This window comes from Staurois parvus, unplaced genomic scaffold, assembly GCF_062004578.1.
Source record: "Staurois parvus isolate SC_StPar_1 unplaced genomic scaffold, SC_StPar_1.0 ptg000155l, whole genome shotgun sequence".
Classification (NCBI taxonomy): domain Eukaryota; kingdom Metazoa; phylum Chordata; class Amphibia; order Anura; family Ranidae; genus Staurois; species Staurois parvus.
The window spans coordinates 31999133-32023904 of record NW_028317951.1 but is presented as its reverse complement, the minus strand read 5'-3'; the positions used below and the strand labels follow the sequence as shown (position 1 = coordinate 32023904).

Genomic DNA, 24772 nt, shown 5'->3' with positions numbered 1-24772 from the left:
GCCAAAATATATTCTGCTACATGTCATTGCTAAAAAAAAATCCCAATAAGTGTATATTAATTGGTTTTCGTGAAAGTTATAGCGTCTACAAATGGCAGTATAGATACTGGAATTTTTATGTATTTAATTTTTTTTATACTAGTAATAGCGGCGATCAGTGACTTATAGCGGGACTGCGGGACTGCAGGACTGCGGCGGGCATTCTGACACTGGGTGGGAACTGACTAACTGCCACTGACATCTCCAGTGACACCAATACAATGATCAGTGCTAATAAAAAGCACTAACACTGTACTAATGAAGTACAGGAAGGAGTTAACATCTGGGACAATCAAAGGGTTACCTGTGTGTTAGGGAGTGTTTTTATTGTGTACTGTGTTGTCTTTTACTAGGCAGACCTGCTGCCTTCTTTTTCTGCAGTGCAGAGAGATAGAAAGCAGCACGTCCATACCAACAGGAGAAAGATCTCTCCCCTCTCAGTTTTGCCGATTATCACTAAGTCCAGGCCAAGAATCGCTGTCCGGGATCCGGTGATTGACATTTTCAGGAACCAATAGCAGCGTGGGTAGGGAGCACCCCCGACCCAGAAATGCAAAATCACATATATTTACGTGATTTTTCACAGCAAAGCCACCCTGTAGTAGTACATCTGCTAAGGGGCAGCGGGCAACTGGTAAATTGAACAAGCTGGGGTTAAAAGCTGATTGGCTACAATGCACAGGTGAACGAGATTGTGAGTGCACCAGTTTTAGTAAATCTACCCCACTGTATAGGGAGATATGATGATGAATAGTTAGATATAGCCAAGTCTGTCAAGGACTAAGCTTTCCTGGGTTTAAAAGTCAGATTTGTAGAGATTGGGGAAGTTTAACACAGTTTATAAAAAAAAAAAAAAAAAGATTAAACAACAGTAACACACACCTATACAAAGTAGAACTTTTATTAAAAAAAAAACAAAAATAAATGTTTAAAAATAAGAAGGCATTGTTGTAATATAAATCATCAAATTAGCAAACGCAGTTTCTAAAATACAGCATTAAAAAAGAGAATCTAAAAGGCTGCAATCCACAACCACTTTAATATATTTTTATATTTCAGAACCTATGTACATAATACCTAATCAATGGACAGTACAATGGGCTGGACCTCCTGGGCCATGAAACACTGCCCGTTTATGTTCACTCATTTCTTTAACTAACCCTGTCAAAAAAGTTGTACAGAAGCTGTCATTACTGATCTCATTCTGAAAATGCTAGTTTTTTGGCTTTCTTAGTGCCAATACGTGACCTGGAACAATTATGCAGCTAGTGAAGACACAAATCAGAACTCCTGATCAGCATACCTGTTCCAGGTTCAAGATTGTTTTCTTTATCCTTCCTTCACTATTTGGTGGCTTGCTGAAGCTGTCCTAGAACAAGCATTGGAACACCTAATGAGTACATACATTTTCCAGACCAGCTCTTATATCTCTTTCCTGACAGGATCCCTTGACATTTGTAGCAACATATTTTCACATGGTACAAATATTTAGGGAACTTTGTTCTGTTCAATTTAATTTGAACCTTTAGGAAGCTATTATTGCTGTGTTTTCAACTAGGCCAGTACATCAAAGTAAAGGAAACCTATGGTCTCTGCATACACGTTCTTTTTATAATATCAGCATTATAATAACAATGCATACAATAGTTCTATTTGACAATCCACTATAAGCTTCCTATCCAGTCATGATTTCCTTGATGTTTAACAGCAAGTTCAACCCAAGGATGGTACTAATAGTACAAAAATTCCCTAACTACTAAGACTTTTTTGTTTGACATAGAAATGATTATTGCTGTTTATTGTTTCTGATCATACGCAGTCTTTCGTATCTGATTTTTCTTGTATGAAAACAGCGCAAATTAAAACGTAAATCGTTAGTTCTGTTCACATACAAGAAAAGTTTTGGCATTTTTTTTCCCTTTGCAAATTTTCATTTGGAAAGTCTGAATCTGAGGTCGAAAGTTGTGTACACTCTATACAAAAATCAAACAATTGTTCCTCGCATGGAAGTTTTCTTCTGATTTTCTTATAGTATGTACCCAGCTTGAGACACCACCTGAAACATAACTGTTGTGTCAAGTTAACATTTGTAAAGCAGATGTCTGTATCTACAGTATATGGGCCTATGTAAACATGTCTCAGTAGAGCAGCTGAGTCCCATCAGTATTCCTCGTATTCAGTATGAGATCCAAGAAGAATGCCAACAGAGCACCTACGTGGTGATACCTGATTCAGAGCTAGCATGTGAATTGATTTGCATTGACCTGCATACAGCCTGTACACCAGGCTTTCATCCTAAAGTGGACCTATAAATAAAATTCATACTCTATATAAATTTGTATAGCACCACCAAATAACAGTATTAATTCTAACTAATTAATGAAATGAATTAATTTAATTCTATTAAATGTACCGCCTTTTTTATAAGAATAAAATGTTCTGCACCTCTAATCTGGTTTATTTAGTTTCTGTCTACCAATAACTACTGCGGAGTGTTTATTATTCCATATCCCCCATATTCACAGATCACAGACTATACTAAGGTCCGAAACCACAGTATGCCCACTGGCTGCATTTTCATGCATTGAGCCAGCCTATTCATTTTAAATAGGCTGGCAGCACACCTCAACACACGGAAAAATTCACCTCCATCATTTTTTCCATCACAGCGAACCACAACACAGATGGAACTGGCACAGAACGTTGGGATACTATTTAAAATGAATGACACTGCACTTAGTTGTATGAATTAACATGCATTGAAGTAACATGCATTAAACTGGGTGTTACAAAAACTCACCACGGTGAATGAGACATGAGTTAGCACTAATTTGTCATGATCGTAAATGAATGCTAATATTTGTATAAATTGTAATCTATATACACATGCCAACCTGAAATCTGATTATAAAAAAAATAGGTTTATCCTTGTTTAAGGCTCAGTTCACACTGCTGCATTCCCAAAATCATGCGACTTCCAGTGCAAATTTGCATTGCGACTTTGATGCGACTTCAATGCGACTTTCATGTTTTGCAACTTTAGCAAATCATTACAATACAGAGGATGACACATATTGAACTTACAAAACCCTCTGAAGTTGTAGCCAAAGTCACAAAGATAAGACAAAGAAACAACTTCCTAGAAACTTTTGTGATTTTAACATTGCAGTCTATGGCACTTATGTCACAAGGAAGACGCAGGAAATCTTTTTCTTGCTGAGACTTGAGTAACAGCAATAATGTAAGATGGTACCTATTGAAATACGTGTTTTGACTTGTCATGCAACCTCTTTGACACATTTTGCAGCAAGTCACATGAGAATTTGCAGCAGTGTGAACCAGGCTAAAATCCCACTAAGGCTTGATTCACATCTGTGCGGGTGGTGCCGCTGTGGATCCACACGAAAATCCGTGCGGCTGCACCACCCGCACAGAGAAATGCGGACTCGCAGGTGTCTAATGGCATGCCGCCCGCACTGGAAAACGCAACCATACTGGGAACCAAGGTTCCTGTGCAGGCTGTGTTTTCAGAAGAAGTGCAAGGACTTCCCTGCATGTCACGGGGCACGAAAGCCCATTCATGTGAATGGGCTCTCGTGCCCGTGCAAAACGCGGCCCGCACGGTCACATATATGTGAACCGGGGGCTAACAGTATGTCCTAAATTAACACAGAACACAAGTAGGCAGCCGGGGAGGGGGGGTTCGCATACCCTAATCTTACTACTAATTTGTGATATGCAATATTCCAAGCGTGATTAATTACTGTAAAAGTCTATATGTCCTGTTTGGAAGCCAGCGTGCAGTTTTCAGCACCTTGGGAATATATGCTTCACCGACAATAAAAAAAGCACAAAATAGTTATGATAATGTAATAGTGCATTTACGTGCTGCAAATAAAGATAATGTTTCAGAATTAAATAAAACTTAAAAGGGTATCTTAATTATTAAAAATACATTCTAATATTTATATTGGTCTTTCAGTTCATATTTGGAAATATTTGCAGTACAAGCAATATACTAGCACTGGAGCTAGGAAAGGAAAAGGGGCCCATGCTAAGTAACTAACTGTAAGAATTCAGACTGAGGAAGGGGCCTGTTTTCCATCTCTATACCTGGAGAAATTAGCTTTCTTGGTCTGCCATTGACTTTAAACCACTATACAAAATGGCTGAACACTTGCAACAATTAGATTCATCCGCTGACTGTTTCAAAAAATGAAATTCAATCAACTATAATAAAACATCCTAAAATATATCGTATAAAAACATTTTATGGTAGAAAACAATAATACACACAATGCAGAATGTCTTAAAAAAACAGACATTAAGTCCATAGTACAAAATAGAAAAGGTGTTCCTGTAGAAGATGTGTTGGAGGAAAGATTAAAGTGTACATATAACCTCATCACAACTGCTTTTTAAAGTAGAAGCCCATCCAAGAACAATGAGTTACTAAGACCTCCTACAGCCCAGGGATGTGATAAATGTAATATTATATTGCCAGTCGAGGGGCACTTTAAGTCTAAGCAAAACAGTTTGTATTACTTTCGGACGGAGGGGGAAGGGGTAGAACATTTTCAGGAATTTTTTATGCTTTCTATGAGCCCACTGGGAAGTTACCAGTACTACCCAGGACAAGAATTAAATTCTAAATTCCACATTGATGAAAAAGACAGCAACAAAAACTTTAATAAAAAGTCAAATCCACACCAGAGGAGTGAACCTCAATGACAAAAAGCAGGCAGATCAATTTTGCTTATTGATGTGTTTATTATTTGTAGAGATACTGTACATAGTCAACACACTTGGGGGAAATTTACAATGTCCCCGTCAGAGTTATTTGTATGGAAAAAGTGTTCCTGAGGCAAAACCATAGTTTTAATGAAACTCGTACTACATAAAAAAGTCAATTTGTATAGTAAGCAGATTTGCAAAAAGATCGCATAGAACATTCATCTATCAGCAACAGCAATCGACATGACTGCTGCCAACATGGTAAGGTTCCCTGTGGTCCAAATCTTTTGTGCAAATCTGTTACCTATACCAACTGACATATATTACTGACTTTTTTGACTGCCTCTGGAATGCTGGTTCCATACAAAGGACTATGTAGGGTATAATGGATTTGAAATATGTTGTCTATACATCTCTATGAAAACATCAATGATCAAGATAGATCTGCCTGCTCTTTGACGATGAGGTACTCCATTTTAGTGTGGATTTGATCAGTTACTATGTTTTATTTAGTTTCATTTCACTTATCGCACTGGTGCGCTAATGTCTAAAGCGAGCTACCTGGTATCTTCCTTCTTTATGATGGAACCAAAATATATCTCTACCTCTGCTTCTAGCAACAAATTATCCAGTTTATCAGAAACTAAAAAAAGGAATAGAAAATGATAGTTTTTACACACTCACTCCACTCTTGGTAAAAACTGTGGTAAATAAAAGTTAAAGCTGCACTCAAGGAATAATATTACTGTACAGTTACATTGGTCCAGCTTTGCATAATGCAAGTGTGCATCTCTCATACCTGGTGGGCCATCAGGGAACCTAACAACCAATTAAAGTGGTTCTAAAGGAAGAGGATTTTTTTACCTTCATGCATTCTATGCATGAAGGTAAAAACCCTTCTGTGTGCTGCTCCCCCCACAGCTCACAGCTCATCTGAGCCCCTCTTAATCCAGCGATGTGCAGAAAAGTCTCGACTGTCCTGGGACTCCTTCTCCTCATTGGCTAAGAGAGCAGCAGGAGCCATTGGCTCCCACTGCTGTCAATCACAGCCAGTGATCAAATGAGCACAGAGCAGGAGGGGCGGGGCCAAGCTGCAGCTCTATGGCTATTTTGGATGCATAGAGCAGGGCTCAAGAATGAGCATGCACCAGTGCCCCCATAGCAAGTGGCTTGCTATGAGGGCACTGGTCAAGGGGGAGGAGCCAGGATCTCCAGCAAGGAACCCGAATAAAAGAGGATTGGGGCTGCTCTGTGCAAAACCATTGTACAGAGCAGATAAGTATGACATGTTTGTTTGTTTTTTTAAAGCCAAATTTTTAATAACACTTTAAGTAGCTGGCACTACTACATTGGTAGGTGTAATCTTCTGGGTCCTGTTGAGGTTGTGTGCAAGTGGCTTCCATTCTGCACACTGACCATTGTGGATCACTGTAACCATTCATATTAGGTTTTTTTTTTTATGCAATGAATGCAAGGCATTCTTTGATTGGATGAGGTGGAGAAGGTTGGTGATGCCATGATCTCCACCTCATCCAACAAGAGAGCACCTTGTATTCCTTGAAAAAAATACAAGGTCTTCTATGAAGGTCAGCAGTGTCCAGCGACCAATCTCCGGCGGTCAGTGTGCAGAGGGGAAGTCACTCACACAGGACCTACAATATTGTGACTTTCACTTTCGTAGCACCAACTACTACAATGATTGTCAGCATCGACAGCAGTGTGTCAGGTATATGATATGCATACTTATATTGTGCCAAGCAAAGATCATACCCAAAGGTCAGCTTTAAGCAGTTACCTATGGTAACAAGGAAAATTAAATATTAGGAGATCTCAGTGAACAGGCTAACATTTTGATACTCATAGTAATTAGTCAGATGCTCTATACCTTCTCCCATACAGCACTACATTGTTAAATAAGGGCCAGTGTTTACCATTCTAGTTGGAGAATGCAGGTAGCCAAAGGGGAGTGGAGAGTGACCGTAATATTAGTTTTCATCTGGGCTCAGTTGTGCAGTTATGTTCATGTTAGATGCAGTATAATTTCTGCTATATGCACTGTTTTACTCCTGCTGCATATAGAGACAAACCATCTTTGCAGTTTTAAAAACCAGCTTAATGGCATAAACATGTTTACTGTGCACCTGAGAAAATGTTTGTGACATTATCAGTCATCATACAATAAGCTCAATTTTAATAAAGATGTTGCCATGATGCCACTTTCTCATATTCTTCTAATTTATATAATACTATGCTACAGGATGGGAATAGAGAATTTCCCTAAAAGTGGATTTTTTTTTACTAGATATACTGTACATAGTAGTTAGGTTTTAACATTTGGTGTAGTATCAATGATACATTTTCAAAACTGGTTGACAGGCATTAGGCTAAAAATACATTCAGGCTAAGTCAAAGACTGAAGCAGTCCTATAACAGTGCGTCTTCTAGTTCCCACCACCATTAGTGAAGTTTTTTTTCAGTAATTTTTAAGCTATATAACAGTTCCATCATGCTTCATTTTGTTGCTTCATTCTCATGAGTACCACATGATTTTTCTTCTTTCTGTTATATAATATGCAAGCAATAACTGTGCAAACAATGGCTATGCAACATAAAACTATTATTGCAATCACAACACCAACCAGTCGGTTCCCACGAGATTCCCTGTCAGGAGGAGAGTAGGTTGGTATAAAACCAGATGAATCCTCATCCACTGTTTCTGTTGTAGGGTTACGTTGAGTGAACTCTGGCTGTGTTGTTACGAATGTGAGAGTTGTTCTGTCTTGGCTTGGTGGTTCAGTAAATTTGGCATGAGTAGTGCTTGTTTCAATCACTGATGTGGAATGGTCCATATCTGGGGAAGTTGTAGACACCAAAGATACTAATTGCTGGTCACTTAGGTCAGCTACAGGCATGCCTGTGAAGGGTGGATTAGCACATACAATCCGACTGTAGTTCCCAAGTTTGTTTAGGTTATGGGTTATCCAGGTCTTCAGAGGAAGAAGGTGAAGGTCACATTTCCATGGATTACTATGAAGTTTTACCTCATCTAAATGCACAACAGTATCAAACATTCCCTCTGGAAGCCTCTGCAACGAATTATTATGTAGCTGTATGGTCTTCACAGTGTCCATATTTCTAAAGACGCCTGCAGGAAGATGTTCAATCTTGTTGCTGTGAAGAGATATGTTCTCTAGCTTGTGTAAACTCTGAAAGACATCTTCATGTAAAGTTATCAGTACATTGGTATGTAGTGAAAGTTCCAGGAGCTCATCTAATCCACTAAAAGCATTAGGAGAGATGGTGTGGATCTGATTTCTTGATATAATAAGTAGTTGTAGTTGGGTGAGATTGGAGAAGGCATTATCTACTAACTCTTCAATTTTGTTTTCATACAACCAGAGCTCCTTTAATTTTGGCATTGACCCAAACACTCCGGTGTCAATATGTTTTATTGAATTTTCAAATAATGTAAGTTTAGACAGCTGCGGTGTTTTTGTAAATAAACCTGGTGGCAATGAAGTGATCTTGTTATTGGATAGATACACTTTCTGTAAATCAGGGTTATTCAAGAATACATCAGCAGATATTTGACTGAGCTGATTATTTTGCATTCCAATTTCTTGTAAACCATTAAGTGCACTCAGAAGGCCTTCTGGAATTTCCTTGAGCTGATTTTCATAAAGTCGAAGAGTCTGAAGCTTAGTGACTTTTTCCAGAGTTCTGGGATGCAAGCGAGTGAGATTGTTTTTGGCAATATTCAGTTTATTGAGAGAATTCATTTGATCAAAAGCACCTCTAGGTATAGAACGGAGATTGTTTCCCAAAAGGGAGAGTTCTTTCACATTCGATAGTGAAGAAAATAGTAAAGGGTGAATCTGAACCAACATATTGTTTGAGAGAATAAGGTTTTCCAGCTTTACCAGGTCTTTAAACAACCCAGCGGGCAAATCTTGCAATTTATTGCTAAGCAAGCTGAGAAAACGAAGGGATATGAGGTTGTTCAATGCATTGGGACCTATAGTGGACAGTTCACTTTTCTCAATTCTTAGGGCCAATAATGCTGTCAAATTTTCCAAAACACCATCTTCTAGTTCTGTCACTTCTGTGTTTATAATCTGAAGGCTCCTAATGTTCTGAGGAATAGAGCGTGGTATCTCTACAACATCACTTCCCGAACAATCAACTTGTCCAGCTTTAAGGCATCTACATTCTTTGGGGCATTGGCCATACGTGAGATGGATGATAATAAAGATTAAATTTCCACTGAAGTGCCAATTCGACCTCATGATATCTGGGTAAAAAAGGGAAAAGGTAAAGTTTTTATTTTCTTTTGCTCATTCTGTATTAACATAAATAGACAGTAAACATTAATTAATTCCTGGTTTACACTAGTGTGGGCTGCGTGGCCCATGTTTGCTCAGCCACAGCAGCCCATTCATGCACCTTTTTAAAAATGAAATAATAGAAACCATGAGTAAAGAACACACTGGAAAAGAAATCCTCAAGAGAACAAAACTGCGGCTTAAAACACAATTTGTATTGAAAAAGGCATAGCAAAATTGGAAAACAATGCCCTCCATCCAGCACAATAAAATCACAATACAATCATGACAACGTTGCCATATAAAGAAACAGGCACCGGGTCCACACTACATGCACACACACAGCACATTATTTGGCCAGTATGATGGTAAACTATGGGACCCAAAAGAGGTCATATAGCATCAAAATTAGAGATTACAGGTCAAAACAATTTTCCTTGTGAAAAAAAAAAAAGATGGTGATGTGATCACGGAAGTCCGTGGAATCAATTGCGGGTAATGGCAGGATCAAAAACTTAAGCACAATGCGTGAAACTCAATTAGTCCTTATATGTGTATGTATAAGGTAGATCCTCATATATCCATAAGAGGCCTTTTTAAAAATGCAGCCGCAGGGAAGCCTTTTGGCCATGCGGTTTCCTTGCTGTTCCTGCACCCACAATTCAGCTGAGGGTGCAGGAACTGATGTTATTCCGGCACTGGCAACTAGAATCCACAGTGTGGGCTAGTGTGAACCTAGCCTTAAAGGTAAAGCCACAGAAAGCGGATTACGAATGTTACTTTTGTTTTGCATATGCTCTTCATTATTTTTGTTATATGTAATGATTTGTTGATTAGTAACTGGAAGGAACGCTCATTAGTTTAGCACAATGATTCTGTTTTTCTGGTAACAACTGGTAAGGCAAGATTTTATCCATGTTTTCAATGAGGCAATCTCAAAGATTTGCCTAAAGTATGTGTGAACCCTCACCTTGTAAAACAACCTATTCAGTTGAAATTTGAAGTAAAAGGCAAAACATCTGTGCATCCAAATAAAAAAAAATATAAATACCTTTTTTCCTCTTTTTTTTTAATAAGTGATCATCTACACTTTGCTCTTAGCTGTATAGGGAGCTCAGAGTGCTGGGCAGGAGAAATAGCAGCACACTGGTTTTCCCAGTGAATAGCTGGGGAGGCTTGTCAGCACATATCTAATCATTGGAGGACAGCAGGAATGAGTTCTCAGCACAGCTACAAAACTGACCACGCTGTGCTCCCATGCTTAGGGTGGTCTGTTTTTAATAGGAAAATAGGGGGACTGGCAGGAACTCCAGGTTTTTCACAAAAAGGAAGTGATACAAAGAGAACAGGATACTTTTTCAAACAAGTACATGGTACAGTAGGCACATATCAGGAATATGAGATGTTGGGTTTACGTATTCTTTAATGGGAAGGTGCAACCATTTTCTAACACTGCAAAGCAGGATATGACCTTCAACTGTAAAAGCAACACTGCATGCCCCATGCACATACATATTTACAAATGATGCGTTGGATAATATTTTTTAAAACATGAACATGTAAATAGGAACAATACGCTGATCTCTTATGTATGTTAACCTAAAAATCATTGTAAAGACTATTTATTTTAAGAGTATCTAGCAATGAGAGGACTGCACAGGTTACTTCAATTCGCACTGTAACACCATGAGCGTTTTCATGACTTTTGTCAGTGGATGGAGCTAAGAGCTCTCCTTTATAGAATTCCAGAAGGTTTAAAGAGACATGAAACCACCCATGCCCGCTCAAATTCAGTAACCATCTTCATATGTGACCTATTCAGTTTATGAACAAAGCAGTGCACAGCCAGTGAACAAAATTGCTGCTCCAGTCTATCCCCAGGGACCCAGTTATTTCCTCCTTGGACTCCACATCTAGCCTCTCGTAGAACGCAGAAGGTGAAGCTAGGCTATCGATCACATCTTGCCTAGCAAAAGACGTCTGAGCCCCTTCCGTGACAGTTACATGTCACTGCTGTTTGCATATATCAGCGGCCAGGGGGAGAGGTTAGAGATGGAGATGGCTAATTGGTTGACTTTTTACAAAAGTCAAAATGTGCACGAGTAAGAGTAGTGTGTAGCTATCTTTGGCTGTATGCTTTGAGAAAAGGAAAGCTGATGTAGTAGATTATAAAGACACAACGACATTTGCATGCTTGGATAGTGGAAATATGACTTTAGCAGTTATGACTATCATATTACGACTATTTTTAAGTACCATTCTGACCCTCTGTCTAAATACTTTGATTTTACTTTTCAAGTTTGAAAAAGGAATCATAACATAAATCAGAATAGGCATTTAAGCAGAATACAAAATAATCAAAATATTTGTAGACCCCGTACACAGGAATGCACTGTTATGAAGTGATCACAAAATCCTTCTTTTATTTGTATATTATATCACTGGCTGTCAGCAGATGATTTGTAGGCAGAAAAGTAGTGCACATAAATAACATTTTGTAAATGTAGCATAACTTTCCATATCCTACTGTAATAGTGCTTCCATATGTTACATTACCTCTAAAAAAGCCAAAAGTTCAGAAGTGGGAAAGAAGAAGGCCCCTTTATAAAATATTAGTAAGGACTGGATTCATGTGGAGGTAGAGAACTATCTGACACACATGTACAAATCACATCTCCTGGGGCAAGAACATTAGAATAAATGGCATAGTTGTATGGATGGCTCTAGAAAAAAAGGTCATAAACCAAAGGTTTCTGGGTATACTAAAATAATGAGATAGAACCTGATTTATAAAAGTGTCTAAAATAAGAACCTTGTTTAACTCACAGCAATTAATCAGATTTGAGTATTTTTTTCCACTGTAGCGCTACCCCGACAGGGGCCGCTTGATAATGCTTGTTCCCAGCAGTTGCCCTGACCTTGAAGTCCCTCTGACACTCTAGGTTCAGACATATTTCAACAGTATGAAATAATCATGCAAGAGACACAATTCTTTAGTAACACCTCTATATTAGGCTCGTTTAAAAGAGTAGACCACAGAATGAAGGCTTAGAAGGTACATCTCCAATTAACACAGAAAAGCAAAACACTGTCACATGCAAATAACCAGATAGCAATGACTATCATAAGGTCACAAATAGTACATTATTACTATGCAGCTGCAACACCAGCAGCAGGGGGGAGAAGAAAAGACTTGGCTGATCAGCTCCCTCTGGGCCACTAGCATCACAAAAGGGAATGCAAAGAATGATGTAAATTAAAAAAAAAAAAATATATATATATATATATATATATATATATATATATATATATATATATATATACACACACACATATGCCCTAATTTGAATAACAATGGCCTAATGTGAAGAGGTCACTTTAACTTGACACAGCAACCTGAGTCCTAAGATGTTTAAAGTTCCTGATGTGATAGTAGCTGTTGTCTTCAGCTGAGGTGCATCTAGTGTCTCTAGAGTGTTGTCAGACAGAGGTTGGGAATCTGCCCACTCACCAATCCCAGGGATAGCATTGCCTTCTAAGAACAAGGTTCTTGCACAATCCCAGTTACCAATATTTAAAAAAGATTTTAGGGGCACTTTTTTTATTGTATGTCCAGAAAGCCAGTGTGGGCGGAGCAATATGCAAATTAGGGGTGGGGGCATCACCTGCGGGCGTGGCCTGGAGATAAAAATATGGTGGCGCATGATGCGCGCCGCACCATAAAGTGGGTGTGGGTTAAATTACTCTACATGTTGAGTGTGGCTTAAACGGGTGTGGTTAAATAGAGCCTTATATTTTCTTGGGCTCCCCCATGCAATTTTGCTCTCCACCCCAACAGCCCAAAAACCAAATAAACACACACATAGACTCATCTAAAAAAAAACTTTAATAATATAAACATAAAGAACGGGTCCATACTCACTGATTGGTTGCCAGATGCTACAGCGCATTACCTCTTACTGATTGGTTGCTAGAGGTTACAGCGCATTACCTCTCACTGAATGGTTGCTAGAGGTTACTGCCATTAGTACAGGGGAGGGTCAGATTCTGCAGGAGTAGTACAGGAGATGGTCAGAGACTGCAGACATGGCACAGCATGCTCCACCATAAATATCACAGTATGCTCCACCATAAATATCACAGTATGCTTCACCATACTGCCCCCCACACATTCTGCACCCCTCCCCACACACACACAAACTCTGCCCCCTCCCCCACACTGTAAGGGATTTCCGGCAAGAAGAATCGCGATTGGAAATGCGCATGCGTGTAAGAATTCCTGCAGGAGAATTGCCGGTTGTGCGTATGTGCGCAGAATCACGCACACGCACGCATTCGTGCACACGCACGGCGAAGATTGGCACCAGACGGCCTATTTAAGGAGTGCCTCTGCTCATGTTCAGTGCTGACTGGTCTTCAGCTCCCCCGTGTCCTGCTTGTTCCTGTGTGATTCCTCCGTTGCTGACCCGGTTTGTTCCTCACATGACTTTGATTGCACTCCTGATACTGGTTCCTGACTTCGGCTCTGCTCCAGACCTTGGCTTTTCCTTCTGATTCAGTACCGTGCTGCCCAACTGTTGATGACCCTGGCTATTCCATGATACTGCTCCTGTCTCTTGTCCTCACTACCTGCCTTGCTCTGGTGCATGCCTGGCAATCTACAAAACCTGCTCTGCCTACTACTGCTGTGCCAAAATCAGAGGATCACCAGCTTACCAAGGTCACCATCTGCGAGAGCTGCAAACAACAACTACTGGCATTTTGTTCCCCTGGGTCCTAGACTCCCTCTGTTCCAACTCCAGCAGGGTCAGGGCTAGTGACACAAGTGAGGCCGACCTCGTTGTTTCAGTCTCCCATCAGGTACGTGACACACACACAAACTCTGCACCCCCATCCCCCACACATACACACAAACTTTGCCCCCCTCCCACACACACACACACAAACTCTGCACCCCTCCCCACACACACACACAAACTCTGCCTCCCCCCCACACAAACTCTGCATCCCCCCTCACACACACAATGGTCTCACAACTTACCTCTGCTACACTATTGAGTGACATCTGTCTGGTCCGCAGCCACTCTGACAGTGTGTCCATCATTGGTGGTCCAGGTGTGCGTCCTGGGCTTGGTCAGTTCCTTGCTGTAGAATGCAGCAAATCTGATTTCCCAGCTCTCTGGTAGTTGTAGTTTAATCAGCACTCGGTATGTATTGGCTATTGGACTACAGGTCCCAGGATCCTCTGCTGTCAGAAGAACTGGATCCACTCTGCTAACAGAAAGTGAGGTAGCAGTCCCAGTATTGGGCAATAGGGGGAGAAAGGATTAACCATAGTCTCATCTGCAAATGTCCCTGAATGGCATGCACTAGTAATAATCTGATGCAAGGTGGGCTCACTGATTATTGAGGATAGCACAGCTCTTCCTTTCACCCTATGGAGCATTTGTCTACCTAGAACAGGAATTATGTTACTGGCAAGATCACCAAGTGGAAATGAATGGAAAAAAACCTGAAAAAAAAGAAAACATATGCAGCCACCACACCAAGGGGGTGGTAAGTTGCAATATATAATATTTGTTCTCCTTGGATACACCTTTATGAATCAGGATGTTGCATACAAGAATACATATATTTATTCTGAAGCTCTTCAGCTAGCAGTGCTTCACATTTTACTTTCAGCTGATAATTTTACCTTGGTAGCAATATTCACACAACAGACAACAGAGTAAATAGCCATTTCACACTCTGTAAGGTGGCAAATAAACCAAGAAAGGGTGCCTACACAGCAACAAGGTAGAGACCTATCTGTTCTAGAATATAATGCCTGGGTTGTAAGGCAAGCTGGGTACTTTACACAAAAAGTAACACTGGGAGGGGATTGCACAACACACACCAGCTGACTAATTCACTTTAACGAGTCCAATAACACATCTCATTGGACAATGTTATCTTTATTTAGTGCTCCCATTGCCTTTAGAGGTCATAGCATCCCACTTGACATAAGCATGATACTAGTCAAGGACAACCCATCCACCAGGCTTGATCTCTCTAACCTAGGGGTGTGCAACCTACGGCTCTCCAGCTGTTGTAGAACTAAATTTCCCATGAGGCATTGCAAAGACCAGAGGTTACAAGCATGACTCTACAGGTCCCATGAGACATTACAAAAGTGACAGTTATAGCTATGACTTGCAGAGACATGATGGAACTTGTAGTCCTGCAACAGCTGGAGAGCCACAGCTTGCCCACCCCTGCTCTAATCTATTCCCCGGGGTGGTTTCCTGGTAACAGTTTGGTTTAATATTTTGATGTCACCTCTCTCAAGTGCTCAGCATCTTGCACCTTTCCTGGAAACTTGTCTTATGAATCTCCTGTGCCTGCTTCTAAGGGTTTTCACTTTTAACCACTTTCCATCCAGCCCATGTATATAAACGGCTGGACAGGAGCAGTGCCAAAACAGGTGGCCATTTATAAATGTCCTCCCGCATTCCCTCCCTGTGCGCACTCCCTGGGATTCGATCCAGTGCCCGATGTGTCTGGTGCCGATCATTGTATGGGACCTCTGTGTGAGGTCCCGATCATGTGATCACTGATTGGCCAATCAGTGATCACATGAATAGCAGTAAACAAGATGTCACTTGCTGACATCATTGCTTATGACTTGTGAAATCTGTGAATGATCACAGAGGTCACATGGTACAAGGCTATTCACAACAGTCTTGTACCATGTGACAAGCTGTGACCAATCACAGCTCTCCCAGTATTTCTGAATGGCAAGAATGCAGCCAGAAAGAAGGAGAAATGATTGCTTTTACAGCCTTTATGGGTGTAAAAGCAATAAGTGTAAAAAAAAAATCTTCACCCCCCACAAGTAGTACAGCATTACTATGGTGACACTGTACTGCTAGGGTGACAGTATGTTAAACCCCCCCCCCCCCAAAAAAACATAAATAACTTAAAAAAATAAAATAAAAATGTAAAACAAATTTTTGAAAAATTATAATTTTTGGTTATAAACTAATTTGGGTTATTTTTTCTTTTACTAAAAAGATAGCTGAATACATTTTGGGCAAGATTTATGAAGAAAGATTATTTATTTGCAAAATTTTATAAGAAAAACACTTTTTTTTCACTGAGGTGTATCTACTGTCTCATTTCATTTATATAGCAAAAAAATTTAAATCCCAGTGGTGAATAAATACCACCAAAATAAAGTTTTATCTGTCTCAAAAACAAATGCTAAAAAATTCATATGGGTACAGTGTTGCATGTCCGCGCAATTTTCATTCAACGTGTGATAGCACTGAAAGTTGAAAATTAGCCTGGACAGGAAGGGGGTGAAAGTGTCCGGACTTGAAGTGGTTAAAGGACAGGTGGTATTGATAGCTTTTTGTCCTTTTTTTTTTCCTCGATCAGTTTCTTCCTTTCATGGGATGCCTCTCTGTCTCATAGCATCACTCCTACTTCAATTGCTCTAGCTTCCCCTTTCCCTGGTTTTCGCATTGGTGGGTGATCTGGTTAATGTTTTTACAACATTCTGAACAGGGTTCCTTGTGTTTTCTTTAGCGCTCTACTTACCTTTTATCCTTCCATTGCCACACTATATCTGTAAGCAGTTGTATCATTGTTTTTTTTTCTTTTTCTCATTTTCAATTGTAGTAAGCTTTTTGCCCCCACATCCATGGTCCTACATTCATGAATATATCACATGTGCAATCCCATTCACCTGTGCCTATCACACATTACAGTTGTACTCCAGATCCCTGATGGTTTATCTGCAGCCAGCTGCACCCCATCCCTTGCTAGTGGACCTTTTTGTACTTGCTGGTTGAGGTGACCTGGTGTACATATGCATGCACAGAAGAGCAAATTGCCACGTCCTTTAGGCTCCTAAGCTATTAAATTCCTCTGACGTAAATCATCTATCATTTTTCTGATTTTGTATTTTTGGTATTGAAAATTGAGGATAAAAATAGATGGAGAACATTTAAAATTGTATCTAGGATAAAATTCCAATCAGAAATATTTTCAATCTGGGCTTTATCTCCTGCCATCGATACATTTGGCTTCCTCTGGGAAAAGTGTAGTTATGTTGTCTCTAACATGTCAGACAAGCCAGAAGTAGGTGGAGAAGTTGAACCCGACATTAATTCAAACCACATGCGTGTCTAGTGTTAGCTTCCAGCTTTATGGAACACAGACATCCTTATTCTTTCATGATATAAATAGCCCAGAGATCAGCCATTGTGTAACATGTGAGGATTAGTCGTTCTTTATGTGGAGCATCATGTATACATCCTTGATACAAATCTCCACTTACACATTGTTTTGGTTTTATGCATTGCTAGAATCAAAAATGACCTCAGATTCTAATCCGGCAGTAACGGTAGGTTCAAACAAGGTTCTTAACAGGGCCATGCTGTTTGGATTAAGAGACATTGTTATTTTGTTTTTACTTTTGTTTTTTGTTTTATTACTCCATCTGTGAAGACAATTTGGTCACTTTATTACTTATGTACACTTGTGCTGAAATTAATGAAGAGTTTTGGATGACTCTTTCAGTACACATTATTAAGCGGTATTTATACGGTTACACACTGGGGATTTTAATTTATCGTATGCTATTTTGCATCAGTTTATTTTTTTAAACAATAAAGTTTATTAAGTTTTACAATGGAAAAACAGATTCATTATCTAACATCAAACCATACATCATTGTAGGACACCTTCTATTTTTGCATCAGATTTTATTTGTACTTTGTTTTAGTATTTTTAGTTAATTACAGAGTGGGATTTGTCATAAATAAACTACAGTATATGTAGACTTTTTATATCAGAGACTTTATTGGTGCAATATTTCCAGTTTTGCCCAAATGTTGAAGTCATTATAAAGCTAATAATAGTATCATACCCTTAAGGCTTTGTTTAGTCAGATCTGAAAAAAATTAAAAATCATCAGTTACTAATACTGTAGCTACTGACTTTTAATAAACAGACACTCACCTGTCCAGGGATCCAGAGCTGTTCTCACCTGGTCTGGTTCTTCACTGTTTTTTTGGTCCTTGGCACTGTCATTTTAACTATGGGCAGCTGACTGTACCTTCTTGCGGCATTACAGCCGGCTACCCACTGTTCATGCACAAGACGTTCTTCTCTTTGTGAATTGTCCTGCAGTCTTCTGGGACTTGTGACATGTCCCATAATACTGCAGGCAGGGATGGGGGAAATAAAAACTTCTCCTTGGATCCCCTAGGACAGCGATAGTGAACCTTTTAGAGACTAAGTGCCCAAACTGCAACCCAAAGCCCACTTATTTATCGCAAAGTGCCAACACTGCAATTAAACCTGAATACTGAGGTTTTACTTTAGAACAAACTACTCATACAGTAACATCTTTTTTCTTAAAAGAAAAACACAATAACAGAGCTTTCAATGATACAAACAGCTTTTTATTGAAAGGTAAAAGTTTGCATTTGGGGTGCTTTTACACAATTAATGTGATCTTTGCTGTTGTATACACGCTGATAATTTGTCAAACTTTGGCTCATACTTCGTTAGTTTGACTATTATTTAAACCTGCGCTGCACCAAGTTGCATACTGCTGCAGTACTTTGCTATTTGACATGTGCAAAAATGCGCTGCATTTGCTGATGAATGAGTGCCATTAGGAATTGCTCACTTTGCAGGTTGGAGAGGCACCGATGATGCCACTGATGTGGGCTCAGAAGTGTCTCAACAAAGTGCAGGGGATGGTCAGATTTCAGCAGGGCTGTCATTCAGCACCGGGGGCCCCATGTCTGACTGCAGTAATCCCATAAACTTTACCACTTCACCAACCCCAGCATGTGTCTGTCACTGATCAGATGGAGGGCTGAATATTCAACTTCCCAGATCCAGCCATGTACAGGTACCCCGCATTTTGTCAGGATGGGTTATGGAAGGCGGCCCGGGGCCCCGGCGGGGTGATCAGACAGACAGAGGAGACTGCAGGTGAAGAGGACTTACCAGACTGTCACCAATCACCGGACCCTCCTCCTCAGATCAGATGGATGATGGTCCCTCTGGTTCGAGCTCCGTCCTCTCCGTTCTCTGCTCCCTGCTCTCTCCTCTCTCCACAGTTCTATAGCCGGGTAACTGATTGCCCCTCCCTGCAGTCATGCACGATCCTATAGAGGCCTTACTCCTTTCCGAGCATGCACATTGGCCCCTATGTGCGCCATTATTAGATGCTCAGCTGCTGGGGCAACTTGGCGCTTGCGTGCCGACAGAGAGGGCTTTATGTGTCCAATGTGGCACACGTGTCATAGGTTTGCCACCACTGATCTAGGAGATCTGAGAGGAAGTGGAAGCAGATACCTATCAAAACTAAATACCCGCTCCTGCCAAATGATATTCCAAAAAGAGCAGAGGAGTGGAAAGAGTGGAACTTTGGGCCATAATCTGCATGTCTGCACATCTTTCGGCAGGGCTTATCAAAGAAAGCAATCCTCTCTAGAGCTATGATGTTAGTGTTCTCCTCCATCAGTGGTGCTTTCATCTTCTCCTGGTCTTTTTCCAGATTCAGAGTCTTTTTGATTATTTTGGACCGGATGACATAACTTTTTCAAATGCGCACAGGAGTTACTTTGTTCTGGCACACAATTGTACCAAAACTGCACACTGAGCTGAGCATGTAAAGCCAAAAAAGTGCTAACCTGCAGATAGGAGCTTTAATGGTCGAAGAGACTAAAGCTTCCCACAGATGGATCAAAATGTATCCTGTTCAGCAGGGTCTGGCTTAATTTCAATCCATTTATGGCCATTCCCTCTTGCCAAAAGTTGATCTAATAATCAACTTCTGGTGAGAAGTATTGTTGAAAAAGTTTGTTTATCAGTGGCTTGCAGCCAATTGGTTGAAGCCACTTATCAGTGTATCCTGAGAATGGTGGAGTCCTGCTGTCAGAAACCAATGGCACAACGAGGAAGATTCCTCCATCCACCTTGCATGTGTGGATGGGGGAAATCTGTTTTTTTTTTTTCAGTCAGCCCTCTGGCTGATTGAAAAGAAAATGAACCCTCTATGGCCAGCTTTACACTTTTGTTTTAAACCAAAATTTTACTTCCTCTTTGTTACTGCAGAATGAAAAAAAATCTTGTGGTTACAGTAGTGATCCATTTCTTTTTGTGGGAGGAAGATGAGATTTGAATTCAATTATCTACTTGTGAGTGTATAAATTATTTTACTGTATACCTTTTTTATTTGCCCAGCTAGTAAGGGCACTTTATTAATTTCTATAAGCAGTGCAAACTTAATGTTTGTTTCTACCTACCAGAGGAATGATGAAACAGTTAAACTAACATTTAAACGTATACTGGCACAGGAATTCTTGAGAGTTTCCACATTGGAGTAAGATTTCCATTCATATGTTGTCTCTGAATTACCCAGATCAGTGGTTAGACTGAAGAGTTTCCAACTGCCAAGCCTGAGGCTTGAAATCAGGTCCTTTATTCAATAGCAAGCAAATGTTGCCCAGTCTGTGACTGGGGTTGGAAACTTCACCTCTGCATTCCAAGGTACAGTATGTCCTAGGTTGTGTGAAGGAGGAAACATGGCTCCATTTCAGAGGTGTGTTCTGATTTCATTTAAACCTAGAGTTTAATCTGATTATATTTTGCCTTCCCTGGTCCCTCCTTTTCCATCTTCATCAACATACTAATTATATAATTTGGCCTCGTTCACGCCATATGTGCAGAAAAACTGGATGGAAACTTATACGCAGATTTCACTTGCAGAGACATCAGTTTTCATGTGCACTGCAATGAATTTTATACACATTGCAGATTCCTGTTCAGAAAATATCTGCAAGTGATATTAGTGTTGTGGTGTAAACAGAGCACATAGAGAACAATTGATTTTGTTGGGCTGACATCTCTGCACCATGGGGTAAATTAGCCCTTAAGTAACACCTTTCCATTTTCATTACATACTGTATTTTAGACCCAAGATATCATCACTGTGTATCCTGTCTTCTGCTTGCAATTCAGGCAGATTATGGCTGGTGGTAAGGGCCAGCAAGGTGCTTTACATAGTTTCCTGAAAACACGAAGCTGTGGTAAGACCCACATGGGGTGCTGAGCCTCCATGACCAGGGCCATCTTAATAACATCATAGGCCCCTGGGCAAAGTAATGCACTGGGCCCCCTACGAGCCTGCCCCAATTTACGCACCTACTCTCAAGAATTAAAATATAAATAGTTGATAGATTTGAACATATATTTCTTAGTACTTTCAATAAAATTGATTTTAAATAATAAGAAAACATGCCATAAATCAAAGACTAATCAACACAAATATCCAAACAATATAAAACATTTTGAAGAACAAACACAAGAACAAAACAAAAGAAACGCAAAACATGTTGTCACTTTCACACTTGCAAATGATGTAGTGTTTCAATTTTTTTGTCCGACCCCTGTATGTTCAGATCACACCACTGCAGTCACACCACTGTGGCCAATTGAACTTAATAAAATGTTAGTGTGACATTTCAATAAAGTTTGTTTAAAAAAAAGAAAAGCAGAGCATGTTGTAAGGCACAGGTGTCAAATTGGCGGCCCTCCAGCTGTTACCAAACTACAAGTCCCATGAGGCATTGCAAGATTGACAGTTTTAAGCATGACTTCCAAAGGTAGATGTATGATTGGACTTGTAGTTTCGCAACAACTGGAGGGCCGCCAGTTTGACACCCCTGCTGTAAGGGGTGAATAAAACCTTAGCTGACAAGGCAGCAGCTGGGGTTATACACACGCTGCAGCCATAATGCTTTATGTTGTGACTGTGGCAAGAATTTTATCCTCAGCTGCATTTGGTGGGCACTACCACTCATCAAATGCAACCCAATCAAATAAAAGGGTCCGTGCTGCAACTTCCCCACAACTGTGTGCAATGCACATGGTTGTGGTGGGGGTGATGCAACATTTAGAGGGTTAAAACAGGTGGTGGGGAGGCAACAGCACAGCCACAGACAGCATAGTTCACCCACTGTGCACATGACCTGCGTTCTCAAGCTCAGTCATAGAGTCTCGGCTGGGTGAGCAGCGGCTGGATGCAGAGCCACCTCTCACATTTTATGATTCACTGCAGACACAGCCACTCAGGATTCAGGGAGACTCAGGACAGGTGGTGACAGCCCTGCTGGTGGGCAGAATAGAAGATGCCACTGCCCGCCGGACTGATGGTGCCCACAGGCCGCTCAGCCCCTCTCCAGTCCCGAAAGCCCAGCACCACTGATAGTGCTTTTGTCTGGCAGGCAAAACAGAAGATGCCAGCACCCAGCGGACTGCCATGCAGTGCCCCACTCAGCCCAACTCCTGAGCTCAGTTCTGATGGGCCCCCCTGTGCACCCGGGACTCCTTGGTGGTGCCCAGGGTTGCCCGCTCAGTAAAACGGCCCTGTCTATGACTGAAAAAAACTAAATCCAATGAATGAAATGGGTGGGACAGGGACACAAAGGCTGCAGTGTAAAGAAACTAAATGATGCTGGATGTACTCACCCAGGAAATAGGTGGGCTCTATCTGACTTGCTAAAGCTTCTAATGTGAGAAGCTTACATTGTGCAGTGACATCAAAGTAAGCATTTTCAGGATAGGAATAAAGCCTGTACAGCTGAGCAAGACTGAATTTGAGGCTGGAGTTTAGCTTTAAGGTAAACTAAAGGCATATCAACAGCGTACTGAATTTTTCTAGATGTTTTTACCCCCTACATGACCGGGACATTTTTTTGATGTTCGGCACTGCTCTCCTTTGTAATTGCCCGATCTTGCAATATTGTACCCAAATTAAGTTTATATAATTTTGTACAACAAATAGAGCTTTCTTTTGGTGGTATTTGATCACAACTGGGTTGTTTTATTGTATCACTGAAAAAAGACTCAACATTTTGAAAAAAAAAACCCAATATGTTCTATGGTCTGTTATAAAACATATTTGCTAGAAAAAAAATCAAATTTCTTCATACATTTAGGCCAAATGACACTGATATCTCCAGTGACACGAATACCGTGATAAGTGCTAATACTATACACTGTCACTGTACTAATGACATTAGCTGGGAAGGGGTTAACATCTACGGGTATCAAACAATGTATAATGTGTGCTGCTTTTACTACTAGATGTGATTGTTTTTTCTCCCAGGGCTCTGAACTGTCATTCCCTAAGCCGATCAACAGATCCCAGCCATAAATCATTGGCCAGTACCTGCTGATTGGCTTGTGCTGTATCGAAAGACAGCACAGAAGGAGTGGAAATGCCAGATATACATGGACGTGATCTGGTGTAGTAAAATTACTGCTCTGCCGCAGTAAAATTGCAGTAGGCGGTCCACACGCAGTTAAAGAGAAAGTAATTGTGCTAAAATATTTGTGAGTAAGACATGTCATACTTCCATTTAGACAGACAGAAACAGATCAGCAATACCTTGAGATTGTGTGTGTTTATAGATACCTACAAAATGTTAACATATAGGATAGTTCAGCCGTCTGTAGTTGTAGCCTTGCACTGTCATGTTCCACGACCCCTTATCAGAACAGATAGATATAAAGGCCTTCATTTTCTCTTTATAAAAAATAAATTAAGAGCAGTATTGATGGCCTGCGGCTACACAATTTGCTACCTATGTTAGAACTTCAATAAAGTGGTTAGCACGTCTATCTAGCAGCACTAGGGTCGTCGTTTGAGTCCCAACCACGGCACTACCTGCCCAGAGTTTGCATGTTCTGCCTGTGCCGGTTTCCTCCAACACTCCAAAAACACGTGGGTAAGGTTAAAGCTCTTTGAGGACAGGAAGTTATGTGAATGTACTATATATATATATATACACACAGTATATATATATATATATATATATATATATATACATACACTGTATGTATGTATATATATATATACACATATGTAAAGTGCTGTGTAAATTGGCAGCGCTATTGCGGCTAGCATTCGGCTGGATTTGGGTCTTCAAATCAAGTGGAGCTCTCTTAAAATCAATGAGGATTGAAAAATGAGCAGAGACTAGTCAAGTGACCTGTTAAAGTCATATGAGAGGCCTATCTTTCAGTCACAAAGTTCTCTTTACAGTGCTTCATACTGTGGCCTGCATTTTATGAATGGACAATAAGCTGCAGTCCACGGTGTCATTTAACCTTGCAGAGTATAGCAGAGAATGAATAGTAACATCAACACTTCATTATAAATGGGCACCAAAGAATACAGCCTACAGCAAGGCAGAAAGGTGACACCAGCAGTGGTTTTAAATGATTTGTGAAGCCAAGTGTACCTGGGCCAAGAAGTAAAGCATTCAGAGCTCTAAAAAACAGAAATAATATAATTTTCTGACTAATAAAGGCACACAGAACACAATGCCTTACTAGAGGTGTAGCACCTTTAGGTAGCTAGGTTTGTTGTTTTTTAGAGGAAGGCTAGGTAGCAGTCTGGGATGCATCAGCCTGGGAATGAGGTAGTGAGTTCACAGGCTGGGAAGGCTATACAGGTCAGGGCTTCTGGGGTCCTCCCACCCTTCTAAAAACTTAGAGAACTTTCTGGAAGAGGGGCGGAGGAGGGGAGGAGGCCCAGATCTGCATGTTTGAGGGACCTTGGCCAATCCCTAGGAAGGAAGCCTGGCATGGTGACCAAGAACAAA

The 24772-nt window shown here is 40.5% G+C and overlaps 1 protein-coding gene across 2 annotated transcripts in view; it reads right to left on the bottom strand.

The window, feature by feature from the left end:
• Window positions 1–924: 924 nt before the first annotated feature.
• The window catches only part of LOC149463398 (uncharacterized), a 41362-nt gene continuing 17514 nt past the window's right edge, over window positions 925–24772 (bottom strand). For both annotated transcript variants that reach the window (XM_089675657.1, XM_089675656.1), the window contains exon 2: window positions 925–9064. In XM_089675657.1, the coding sequence (XP_089531783.1) occupies window positions 7278–9059 (1782 nt within the window). In that variant the 5' untranslated portion in view covers window positions 9060–9064 and the 3' untranslated portion in view covers window positions 925–7277. The remainder of the gene's footprint in view (window positions 9065–24772) is intronic.